Source organism: Cebus imitator, unplaced genomic scaffold (genome assembly GCF_001604975.1).
Source record: "Cebus imitator isolate Cc_AM_T3 unplaced genomic scaffold, Cebus_imitator-1.0 Scaffold120, whole genome shotgun sequence".
Taxonomy (NCBI): domain Eukaryota; kingdom Metazoa; phylum Chordata; class Mammalia; order Primates; family Cebidae; genus Cebus; species Cebus imitator.
The window spans coordinates 2382966-2396808 of NW_016107435.1; the positions used below are offsets into that span (position 1 = coordinate 2382966).

The 13843-nt window shown below is 36.4% G+C and overlaps 1 protein-coding gene across 3 annotated transcripts in view; it reads right to left on the reverse strand.

Moving 5' to 3' along the window:
• Positions 1–13843, reverse strand: part of PSD3 (pleckstrin and Sec7 domain containing 3) — a 453958-nt gene that overhangs the window by 90671 nt on the left and 349444 nt on the right. For all 3 annotated transcript variants that reach the window (XM_017539685.2, XM_017539686.2, XM_017539687.2), the window contains one exon: positions 3249–3442. In XM_017539685.2, coding sequence (XP_017395174.1) covers positions 3249–3442 — 194 coding nt within the window. The remainder of the gene's footprint in view (positions 1–3248; positions 3443–13843) is intronic.

The window sequence follows — 13843 nt, forward strand, 5'->3', positions numbered from 1 at the left end:
AAAAAAAAAAAAAAAAAAAAAACTTGTACGTGAAAGTCCACAGTGGCTTGAGTTATAATAGCTTAATATTGGAAACAATCCAAATGGTCAGCTGATGAATCAGTAAACTGTGGGATATCCAAATAATGAAATACTTATTAAGCAATAAGAAGAGAGAAACTTAATTCACACAACGCCTAACACTATATACAAATCTGCACAGAATAACACTAAGTGAATGAAGCCAGTCACAAAACAGTCCTATGATTCCATTTATTGCAATTTTAGAAAAGGCATAAGTATAGGGCCCAAAGACAGATAATTGTCTGTTATAACTGTCATAGACTGGTAGTAAGAGGAGAAGCAATTACTCTAAAAAGTACAATTAAACTTTTTTGGGTAACGGAAATATTATTTATCTTAATTGTGTTGATGGTTATATAACTGTATACATTTTATAAAACTCAAACTATATACCCTAAATTGGTGAATTTTAGTTTCTGTAAATTATTAGAAATCATGCACATTCTATATTATAAGGCTGAATTATCTGCCAACATTAATGCGATTTGGAAACCAAGGGAAACTGGAATGGGGATATCCAGGAAAAGCCTGAGGAATTAAAGGCAGCTGAAACCTCCAGGCTCCTCCTGATAGCCCCATGAAAAACAGAGGTTAAAAGTCTTCCACTGATAAAGTAATTGACAGGAAAAAAGCCTGGAGATGGGCATTGTCTTAACTGACCCATATATTTTCCCCTTTGTTCTGAGGGAGTAACAGAGATAGAAACACAAGCAGAGGCAGTTTCCTTTGGAAAACAGGAAGAACTTCCTAAAAAGCCCCATGACACTTAAAACTTCCTTAACCAACCAGAAATGCTCAAGATAATTAACTAAGGCTTTAAAGAAGATATACTGGCAGAAAAACTTCTAGCCTTGTACAAGGTGTCTAAGCAAGGTGTCACCTTGTACAAGGTGTCAACTGCTAAGCAATCCTCAGGTACTGCTAAGCAGTCCTCAGGTTCTGAATCTATATTCATATGTACTAGGCTTCTGAGGGAGAAGAGCTTCTATCAGGAGAATCCTCCAATAGAGGAGGTTTCCTGGGTTACTTGGTCCAGGAAAACAATGGACAGACAAATTTCATCAGTAGAACCTGGGGACTTTGGGATAAATTAACCAGTTAAGTCAACCCATTGCTATAAAGTGAGTCAATAAAAAGATGCTCACATGGGTTAACTTTTGTATCCTTGTCTAGCAGGATGTAGTATATACTCTGAGTAAGTGACAGCTGTTATACTTCTTTTTGCCTTTTCTTGAATTGGAATTATTCATTTTTTTTTCTCTAGTACTTCATGTGAGTTATGTCAGATACAGTCAGCCCTCCATGTCTGTGGGTTCTGCATCTGTGGATTTAACCAATGGTGGATGGAAAATATTTCCTCCAAAATTTTGTCTGTACTGAATGTGTACAGATATTTTTCCTTGTCATTATTCCCCAAAGAATACAACATAACAACTATTTCCATAGTGTTAGATATTATAAGTAATCTAGAGATAGTTTAAAGTATATGGGAGAATATGCATCAGTTATATGCAAATACTATGCCATTTTATATCAGGGACTTGAGTGTCCTTGGATTTTGGTACCTGTGAGAGGTCCTGGAATAAATCCCCTACAGATATTAAGGGACAACTGTATTTTCATACTTTTCACTTAGCCTATAGATTGAAGTGCCATCCATACCTGACTGAGGGGAATGAACACAATCAATAAATCTTAGCCTTGGAGACAGAAGTTGCAGCAGGACAGGTATGTTACAGAGAGACAGTATATTTGTGGTTGTAACAGGAAAACTGCAATGTTTGGCAAAAGCATTATTCAACGTATGAAGAAGGGTGTGTGTGCACACTGGAAAGAAATAAATGGGTATCTAATACTTTGTGTGCCAAGAACTCCCATTCTCTGAGGCAAGTATTTCATTCCTCTTGCCATTGCAAGCAAGTGGGGGCTGTCAATCATAATATTCCATCCTATCAGTGATACAAGTCAGAATTCTGTCCTAGAACAGGCGAAGTTAGAAGTTAGGGAAGAAGAATCCTCTTCAGTGTCAAAATTAAACACATGATCTATAGTGCTGCTAATAACCACGTATAAAGGACCTCATTCCAAAGAATAATGCTGACACACAAAATCATGCAGAGAGAGAAATGGAGTGTAAGTCCTGGTGACAGTCCATTTTCATTTTCACGTGTGCCCTTTTTCTAACATAGAGTGACTTGCTGTCACTTACAACTATATGAACTCTGACACAATGTTGTGAAATAAAATTAAGTAGTCTAGTAACCTAGTAACAAGACGCACAGAAAATATGGTGGCTGGAGTCTTAAAGATCTTGGGAACATTAAGAAATTTGTTCATCATTGCTAAGTCCATGTCAAAGCCACTCCACTGCAATGTTTCTCTCAACTGCAAGCTAATAGAATATGCTAACACATTAAGGAAAAAGATCCAGCCACAGATAGAGATGGTACTATCCATCTCTTCACCCCAAAGATAATTCTGAGCAACATGTCATCTTACCTTATTCTGTTCAACTATATCAAATTGCCACTTCACTTTGCAAAGATTATTCTAACTATATAAGCATGCTCCATTCTTCTCAAACTCCTAACATCATCATCTATCAAGATAATCATGTCTCATACTTCACAGAGGTATCAAAAGCCTTCAATTTCCCCAAACTAATTATATAATGCTTTCCTACATCTCACCTGTCCACCTAATTAAAGGTCAGTCATTCCACATATGTGCTGGGTATGAATTCCCTCCCTCCACCTTTGTCTCTGGGATCTTATACCATTAATTTTTCTATGCTCTGCAAATTTAACCTTTCCCTCAACCACCAGAAATATAAACTTGATGAAGACAGAAACCTTGTCCATCTTGCTTACCACTATATTTCTGGTGCCTGGTACAGTAGGTAGTCAGTATTATTTGTAGAAGCCATGACTAAATAAATGAATGAAAGGCTAGAAAATGAATAAACTGTAATACGTTTTCCATTTCTAAAGTTCTATGATTCTGCTTAGAGAAGATCAGGTGCCACACTGTATATTTAATTTAGGGTTAGAGGCTTTATCAAATTTCATTAATATATCTATAGATAAGCATGATTTTCTTCATCCTTGACTTTCAGATAAATTCACTTTAAATTTTGAGCATAAAGACGAAATAAATGAAATAGAAAATGATAACATGATGCTTACTCTTCTTTCCATCCATATCTGCATGGATTTTTCGAGCCAAGAATCCACTTTTGTACACAGCAGCATTTGGATCATGAGGAATGTCCAAAAATGGGTTGGTTGTGCTTCCAATACGACTGATGGTCTTTGGATGTGTTCCATTAGCTTTCTCATCAGTACCTTCTGAGGGAGACTTTTTTTTCTCTTCATCATCTCTAAAAGGGAGAAAGCACAAAGACTAAGTCAAGCACCTACCATAATATTCAAAGAAAAACATTACTTACCACAAAAAACTACGTTGTATTCCAATGGTCTATCACTTTTTATAACCACCACCATGATAATAGCCACTACTTGTTAAATATCTATGTGCCAGGTATTAATAATCACGGTAATATCTTATAAGACTGATATTAATATCCTCTATTACTGATAAGGAAATAAATGAGTTTAAATAAATATCCAATGCCAGATTTACTAATGAAGAGATAATAAATATATGATCATAAAATCTCTAAAATCTGGTCTTTTCACCCATTCCAATGCTTTTATGTTTGTCTTCTTTCAAACAAGTGGAATTTTATTGGCAGGAATCATGATTTTAACTTATGTATTTCTACAGGGTCTAGCATAGAACTAGGTATACAGAAAACAGCAAAAGTGTTAGAGTGAGCCCAATGGATAATAGTAAACAATATCTCACAAATAACCAGTCTAGTCCCTAATATTAAACCCCCATGCAAAGCTATTATGAATTAGAATGGGGTGCCATGCACAGTGCTTTGGCATGTCACAGCTGCTACTTTCTCAACCACCATAAAAGTAGTCCCCAGCGTCTATTGTTCCCGCCTTTATGTCCATGTGTACTCAATGTTTAGCTTCCACTTACAAGTGAGAATGGGCAGTATTTGGTTTTCTGTTCCTGAATTAATTCACTTAGAATAATGTCCTCCAGCTGCATCCTCATTACTGCAAAAGACATGATTTCATTCTTTTTCTATAGCTGCATAGTACTCTATGGTGTTTATGTACCACATTTTCTCTATCCAATTCACCATTGGAGGCACCTAGATTAATTCCATGATTTTGCTATTGTGAATAGGTCTGCAATAAACATATGAGTGGATGTGGTTTTTTTGGTGGAATGATTTATTTTCCTTTAGATATATAACCAGTAATGGGATTGTGGGGTTGAATGGTAGTTCTTTTTTACATACTCTAAGAAAATACTTAAAAACTGCCTTCTGCAGTAGCTGGACTAATTTACATTCTCACCAATGATGTATAAATTTTCCCTTTTCTTTGCAGCCTCACTGGCATCTGTTATTATTATTATTATTTTTAATAAGTCATTCTGACTGGTGTGAGATGGTATCAAATTGTGATTTTGATTTATATTTCTCCAATGATTAATTTTGGGTATTTTTTCATATGTTTATTGGCCATTTGTATATTTTGAGAAGAGTCTGTTCATGTCCTTTGCCCACTCTTTTAGTGGGGTTGGTTTTCTTCCTGGAATTGTTTGCGTGCCTTATAGATGCTGGATATTAGACCTTTGTCAGATTCAAAGTTTGCCAATAACCAAAACATATTTTAAATATGTCACAAAACTGAAACTTGATAATGATGGTGATCTGAGAAAAACAGCCTTTTTTTCTTTATTGATATTTTATCAGTAATTGTGAGATATGTGAAAACAAAATTGGATTCTCATAAAAAATTGATATTTTACTTTTATTTTGAAAGAAGTTTAGATTTGTGAAGGATAGAATTCCCCTATGCCCAGCATTCTCCAAATGTTAATATATATATTAATAACTATAGTAAAAAGTTTCAAAACTAAAAAATTAACATAAGTTCAATACTATGAATTAAGCTTGGCTTTATTTGGATTTCATCAGTTTATCATTTTTTTTTCCTAGTCTAGGATCCTATCCATGATCCCACAGTGCATTTTGTCATCATGTCTTCCAGTTCATATCAGTTCCTCAGTCTTTCCTTGTCCTTTACGACCTTGACACTTTGAAGAGTATTGGTCAGTTATCTTGTGGAATCTTCTCGGTTTAGGTTTTTTTGATGTTTTCTCATGACTGGGTTGAGGTTATGCATTTTTGGGGAAAGACTTCACATAGATGATGCACCCTTCTCAATGCATTAGGTCCAGGGGACAAATTTTATTACTGGTTATAATTTAAGGTAGTATCCCACATATTTCTCTACTGTAAAGTTATTATTTAGCTTTGTAAGTGTTTTGGGGGAGATACTTTGTAACTATGCAAATATTCTGCTTCTCCTTTACCCAGTAACTTTAACATTCATTAGGGGATCTTGTAACAACTATTGTTATGGTGTTTTAATGGTTCCCTCATTTATTCTACATTATTAATTGAAATTCTTCTGTATGTATGGACACGTGGATATTTGTTTTATTCTTTAGATTATAATCAAATATTATTGTTATTTAATTTGTTGCTCAAATTGTTCTAGCTTTGGCCATTGGGTATTATAATATGCTGTGCCCCTATGTCCTGTGAACATGCCTCATCTTCTAATGTACTTCTTTACTTTCAGGTACCACAAAATGTCTCAAAGCTCATCTTGAATTTTTCTTGTCCTGGCCCTGAAATCAACCACTTCTCCAAGGAGTCTTGGTTCTTCTTACTGGAGAATAGTATTTACAAATCAAATCTAGGGGCTAGGTGTGCTCATTGCTTTAGGGTCCTCTCAGTAGACAACACTAGGGAGTTACAGTCATTACCATATAACAATGTTATGGTCAATGATGGACAGCATACAATATACAACCATGGTCCTGTAAGATTATAATGCAGCCAAAAAAATTCCCATTGTCTAGTGTTTACTACAGTAGGCTTTTCATTGTTAGAGTATCCTACTTCTATTTATTGAAAAAAAAGTTAACTGTAAAACAGGTTAACTGTAACAGCAGGTCTTTCAGGATGTGTTCCAAAAGAAGGCTTTGCACTATTTAAAACAGCAATGACTTGGAACCAACCCAAATGCTGACCAATGATAGGCTGGATAAAGAAAATGTGGCACATATGTACCATGGAATACTATGCAGCCATTAAAAAGAATGAGTTCACGTTCTTTGCAGGGACATGTATGAAGCTGGAAATCATCCTCAGCAAACTAAAACAGAAACAGAAGCCAAACACCACATGCTCTCACTCATAAGTGGGAGTTGAGCAGTGAGAACATTAGGACACAGGGAGGGGAATATCACATACTGGGGCCTGTTGAGGGTTGGGCTGAAGGGGAGGGAGAGCATTAGGAAAAATACCTAATGCACGCGGGTGTTAAAAGTTAGATGACAGGTTGATATGTGCAGCAAGCCACTGTGGCACATGCATACCTATGTAACAAATCTGCATGTTCTGCACATGTATCCCAGAACTTAAAGTAAAATAAAATAAAATAAAAAGGCTTTGTTATAACAGGAGAAGACAGCTTCATACATGTTATTGTCCCTGAAAACATTCCAGTGGGACAATATATGAGGTGAAAGACAGTGATATTGATGATCCTGACCTTGTGTAGGCCTACCCTAGTGTGTGCATTTGTGTTCTAACTATTTAAACTCTTAGCCTATAAAATCCAATGTGTTCTAATTTTTAACAAAAAAGTTTTTAAAAGTAAAAAAGGCAAAATTTCAAAAATAGAAAAACACATAAAATGAAGATATAAAGAAAATGTTTCTGTATAGCTGTACAATGTGTGTTAAGCTGTAACTACAAAAAAGTTAAAAACTTAACAAGTCTATGAAGTAAAAAAGTTACAGTATGTTGAAGTTAATTTATAATTAAAGAAAAGCTTTTTAAAAAGTAAATTTAGTGTAGCCTAAGTGTACAGTGTTTATAAAGTCTACAGTAGTGTGTAGTAATGTCCTAGGCTTTCAAATTCATTCACCACTCACTCACTCACTGACTCATCCAGAGCAACTTCCAGTTCTGCAAGCTCCATTCATGGTAAAGTGCTCTAAACAGGTATACCATTAAAAAAAAAATCTTTAATGCCATATTTGTTAGTATTTTTTTTTCTTACTGTTGGTTTTCTGTTTAGATATACAAATACCGTTGTGTTACAACTGCCTACAGTATTTGGCACAGTAACAAGCTATACAGGATTATAGCCTAGGGGCAATAGGATATACCATATAGCTTAAGTGCATTGTAGGCTATACTGTATAGGTTTGTGTAAGAACACATAATGTTCACACAATGATGAAATCACCTGATGATGCACTTCTCAGAACATATCACTTTTATGGAGTGATGTATAACTGTATATACAAGTATACTCGTGTATACACATAACTATATTTGTGTATCCATCCATCCATCCATCCTTCCCAATTAATTCTTATTAACACCACCAAACCTGAGCCAGCACAAGGTTCATTTCAGCCTTCCCCCACTTGCTTATCTGCACTTCTTCAACAGTGAGAAACCTGGCTCTCATGATCATGATAAATATATTTATTTTTTCAACCCTAGTGAACATATAAAAGAGTTCCAAAATTCCTAGCCTATACCCATGTGAGAAAGGAATTTATCTACTAGAGTACAGTGTTTGTGGATATTTCTTTTGTCTTAAACTGTTTTCCAAAGTTATGGGTTAGTCAGCTCTTATTTTTCTCACTCTCATCTCAATGGTCAGGTGGAAAACACATTCCTTTGTTATAGTCTGAATTCTACTTTGTGTTTATCATATCCTGGCTGCTTTTCTTAAAAAAAATAAGCATTTTTGAAAATGCATTTCTTAGGCTAGGTGCGGTGGCTCATGACTATAATCCCAGCACTTTGGGAGGCCGAGGCGGGTGGATCATGAGGTCAAGAGATCGGAGATCATCCTGGTCAAAACAGTGAAACCCTGTCTCAACTAAAAATACAAAAAAAATTAGCTGGGCATGGTGGCGCATGCCTGTAGTCCCAGCTACTCGGGAGGCTGAGGCAGGAGAATTGCTTGAACCCAGGAGGTGGAGGTTGAGGTGAGCCGAGATCGCACCATTGCACTCCAGCCTGGGTAACAAGAGTAAAACTCCGTCTCAAAAAAAAAAAAAAAAAAAAGAAAAGAAAATGTATTTCTTGTGATGTTCAGATTTAAGGATTTAGATAATGCATAGAGTCATGTACCCACTACAATGCCAAACGGAGCAGTCTTATCAACCCCCAAATTCTCTCACACTATTTTTGGTCAACTCCTCTCTCCCATCAATTCGTGGCAACTGTCTTCCATTCCTATAGTTCTTCCTTTTCCAGAATGGCATATAAAATGGTTTCTTTCATTTGGCAAAATACATTTAAGATTCATCCATATTGTAATGTGAATCAATAGTCTGTTCCCTACTATTGTAGAGTACCATTTCATTTTATGGTCATGCCAGTTTGTTTATCTATTCATCTTCTGAAAGATATCAAGTTGTCTCTAGTTTCTGTATTTTATTTTTACAATGAAAAACTATTTGTAGCTACAACCAATATCATAATAAAAATATAAAAACTGATAGGTCTTTTCACAGAGCAGAATCAATCCAGAAGAAATATTTCTATTCTTCAAATCAATTCTTCTATTATCGCCATTAAGATTCAGTATTGGGCCAGGCGCAATGGCTCACACCTTTAATCCCAGCACTTTGGGAGCCTGAGGCGGGTGGTTCATGAGGTCAGGAGTTCAAGACCAGCCTGGCCAAGACGGTGAAACGCTGTCTCTTCCAAAAATACAAAAATTAGCTGGTCGTGGTGGCGGATGTCTGTAATCTCAGCTACTTGGGAGGCTGAGGCAGTGAGCTGCTTGAACCTGGGAGGTGGAGGTTGCAGTGAGCTGACATCATGCCACTGCACTCCAACCTGGGTGACAGAGTGAGACTCCATATCAAAAAAAAAAAAAAGATTCCGTACTGTTACAGGCCACAGGTAACATCATACTCAATAGCCAAAGGTGGAATGCCTTTCCTTTAAGATCAAGAACAAGACAAGAATGACCACTCTCACCACTTTTGTTCAACATAGCTTTGCAAGTTCTAGACAGAGCAATTAGGTAAGAAAAAAAAGGAAGTAAAACCGTCTGTGATGCTGACATAATCTTATATACAGAAAGCCGTAAAAAGTACCCCTCCCTGACAACTGTTAGAACTGCTAAAGTCAGTAAACTTTTAGATTATAAAATCATCATGCAAAATTAGTAGCATTTTTATACACCAGTAAAAAAAATTAAGAAAATCCCATTTACAAAAGCATTAAAAAAAAACAAGTAGGAATAAATTCAAGCAAGGAGGTGAAGATGTGTACCCTAAAACCCATAGAACATTGAAAAAAGAAATTCAAAAAGACACAAATAAATGGAAAAAATGTCCTATGTTCATGAACTGAAAGAATTAATATTATTAAAATATACCTACTAACCAAATTCCAATGTCATTTTTTACAAGGATAGAAAAAAAAATACTAAAATTTCTAGGAAACCGGAAAAGACTCCAAATAGCCAAAGCAATCTTGAGCAAAAAAACAAAGCTGGAGCATCATTTCTTGACTGCAAAATATAAAGCTATTCTAATCAAAACAGCATGATACTGGTATAAAAACAGAAAGCGCAGGAAAAAATCCAAGTAGCTAAGGTCAACTGGATTTTGGGGAAAAGTGCCAAGAACATACAATGGGAAAAGTACAGCATCAGGTGCCATGGCATCTACCACTGCCTTCTGTGGCTTGTGCCAGTATGAGATCCAAACTATGCCACTATGACCTCTTGGATCCCTGCTTCAGGCAAAACAGAGACCAGTCATGTGGGCCACCCACAGACAGGTCAGAATATTGTAATCATGTTCCACTCTCTTCCTTGCATCCCAAGGGAAGGAATAAGTAATTGGGCTGCTTCCTTAGGACTATGCTATAGCATGCTGTGAAGGGAGCTGGGTAAGGGAAAGTAAAATTGCTTTGAAATTTCCCACTGTTTTGAATGTGGCTTTTTCTTGATTGCGAGTTTGTCTGGTTGCTGTAGATCTTTGATTTTCAGAGCACATTTGAAGTTATTTCAGCCAGTCTTACTTGTTTATTGAGTTTCCCTGAGAAAACAAGGGCCCGGAGCGTCCTAGTCTACCACTGTGCCCATTTCCCTTTCATTGCTCTAATCTTAGTGTTACTGGTTTAATTCTGTCCCCACAAGAGAAATTAAAGTACTAACTCCCAATACTTATTAATGACCTTGTTTGGAAATAAGATGATCAAGTTATAATGAGGTCATCAGAGTGGGCCCTAATCCAATATTACTGATGTCCTTATTAAAGAGAGAAACCTGGATACAAAGACACACACATATACAGGAAGACCCTGAAGCTATCACAGCAAGGGGAGAGGCATGAAGGAGACTCCCCCTCACAGCCTTCAGTAGGCACCAACCTTATTTTCACCTTGATTTCAGTGATCAAGAACCACGAGATGATAAATCTGTTTCTTAAGCCAATTTGTGGCATTTTGTTATGGAAGCCATAGGAAACGAATATACTTAGATGCTATCTCACCACAGCTTCAGATTAATTTTATCACTTTTGCAGATGGGAATGTGCCCTAGAGAAGAAAAACTGGGACAACCATGTCTGAGTACTTGTTCTTCACTGTGATCCTGAATAAGCTGCAGCATCTCTCTAGGTGTCAGCCTCCTCATATGCAAAATTTAAAGCCTGCTCTAAGTCAGTAAATACAAGCCATGCAAATCCTGTCCAGGAAGTGGGAGCCCAGGATGAATAGAAAGGTCTCTGGAATCCCCATTCACTTTAAAAACAAAAACAAAAACAAAAACAAAACAGCTCTTGGAAGCAGACTGTGGTCTTGAATGCATTCTAGTTCTAGAATTCCATGATTGTAGAACTCTGTTGATAAATACACAACCACAAGAAAGATCAGGAGACCCTGTATGTCTCCATAGCATTGACCCTAAATGGAAACTGATGCTGTTAAGTTTAGGCTAAATGCTGCAAAAAAGCCTCCCCTTTCTGATATAGAGCAGGTATCACAAGTTTACCATGCAAACCCTCCACAATAACAAAACTCCACACACTGTTAAGTGATAAGGTTTGGCTGCATCCTACCCCAATCTTATCTTGAATTGCAGTTCCATAATCCCCATGTGTCATGAGAGTGGCTGGTGAGAGGTAGTTGAATCATGGTGGCAGTTTTCCCCATGCTATTCTTTTGATAGTAAGTTCTCATGAGATCTGATGGTTTTATAAGGCAATTCCCCTTCACTCAGCTCTCATTCTTCTCCTTTCTGCCACCATGCGAAGAAGGACATGTCAGCTTCCCCTTCCGCCATAATTCTCAGTTTCCTGAGGCCTTACCACCCATGCAGAATTGTGAGTCAATTAAACTTCTTTCCTTTACAATTCCCGAGTCTTGGGCAGTTCTTTAGAGCAGCATGAGAATGAACTTATACATTAAGACTAGAGGGAATACAGCAGAAGAAACCCCTGTTCTTTCCTTTCCATGTAGGAAGCAGAACTAAGTAGCCATACTGACTCACCTTTGAGTGTCTCAAAAGGGGAACTCTACACTTGCCCCCATAACTTCTTTAGCATCAGGCAACACACTATCTCTTTTGCCTTACTGTGTGGCAAACCCAGTGAGGCAGAACTCACCTCTGTTCCTTTAGTTCTGATTTCACAGCCTGTAATAGGATTAGGCTGGTAGGGTCAGCAGGTTTGGTGGTCAGTGAAGTCCCAATCACATTCTCCAATTTAACTTTCTGAGGGTGCTTCGCACTTTGCATTACAGAGCTGAGGCTTGACTTCATTTCACTCAGCACTTTGCTCTGTGTATATACTCCTCTAGCCAGAGCATTACAGAAGGGAAGTGGGTATAAATCAGGTACCAAACTTCACCTTGAACTGGAAATAATTACCGTGATCACTGTAACTTAATTTCCTGACCTCACAGGAGGTGATGGGAAGGAGTTCTAAGTTGCCAGGCAGTGTGTGCTAGGCAGTGCTGATATCATGATGATTAACACCCCTCAAGAGATTCATCATCCAGGAGGGGAAACAGATACACAAAATATTGGGTAATATATTTTTTATAAAATACTGTATGTCTACACAGAGTTGTGTATAAAGTGGTACGAGGTCGGAAAAGAGGGAAGAGTTAATATCAAATATGCTAAATTATAAATGCAAGAAATCCTTGTTGGGTAATAGAAATGGAGCAATGACCCATTGTGGTTGTTACAAAACTGTGCAAAGTTACAAACAATGGTATACCATAAAAGTGGTACACTTAAGTGGGTGAATTTTATGGTACAAAAATTACACCTCAATAAAGTAGTTTAAAAAATAAAGGTGATGGTTGAATGCAGGGGCAGAACACTAAGTTGGCTCTCACCTCAGTACTGTGATCAGATGATTGTAGGAAAATAAAGTGAAGAATGAACTTATTAAAAAAATGTGCTGAGTTATCATGGGGTTTCTATTATACCATATCATATTATACCATGAGGCAAGATGAGTTTAAAATGGATCTTTGTCACTTACCAAAAATAAAAAAAAAACATGCAGCTAAATTTTAAATATCTGCTGAAAATACGAATTACATTCTATTCTCTAAAAATACCTTATTTTGACACAGGAATCCTAAGTGTAAAAAAGGGACTTTGCTTTTATTAAAAATGTTCAGCTTCATCACTAGCCTTTTAATATCAAGAAAAATGCTGCCAGATATGAGAAAGATGTAGGCTAGTAACTTGGCTTTCTAAATAAAGGATCTGACCATATGTACAATGATTGTAGTATTCTTTCCAAACTAAGAGAAACTTAACCAATGGTTAAAAAAAAGTTTCTGAAAATACACTGGGGTCAAACCAGATGTTAAGTATTTCCAAAAGATCTTTTGGAAGATTTTTAATGGGCAACTGAAAATAACTTTCTTCAGTATTATTGATCTGGCTAAACTTTTGTCACCTTTACATATGTATATTTTATAATGTACAAGTATATAAATGCTCAATGAAACCCAAACAACTATTGTTTAAAATGTTCTTTGAATACATATTAAAAATCATTTAGAAACTATATTTATTGTATTTCATCTTGTATCATTCTTCACCAAACATCAAACACTTAGCAACTGATATAGAGGATATAAAATTCTCTATCCTTAGCATACTAAGAAAAATGCTTTCTTTATATCCCAGCCTCCATAATTCTTTGCTCCTCAGTGATTCTAAAAATGCTTTAGGACAAGTAGGCTACTAACATAATCACATTCCATCTGCTCACCAACCTGTCTGCTCTGAATATTCTGAAGTTGAAGATAATGTGAAACAAAGATAACAATATTTGTAAAGTACATCACTCTCATCATATTTGGGAACATTAAAACTGTTTTCAAAATAAAATCCTTAAAATTTCTAACTATCCATCTCAATCTCATCATTAAGAAAGATGCCACTTAGACATGAAGCAAACAATCTATTATTTTTTTTTAAATGTGCCCTTTCAAAGCTAAGAACTGGGTGGCAAATCTTTCTAGTTTCCTACACACCTGAGTTCAGCTTACTTGAGACTGCTGAGAAAACAAGTACTTAAATGTTAAGTGTGAGCTCAGATTAAA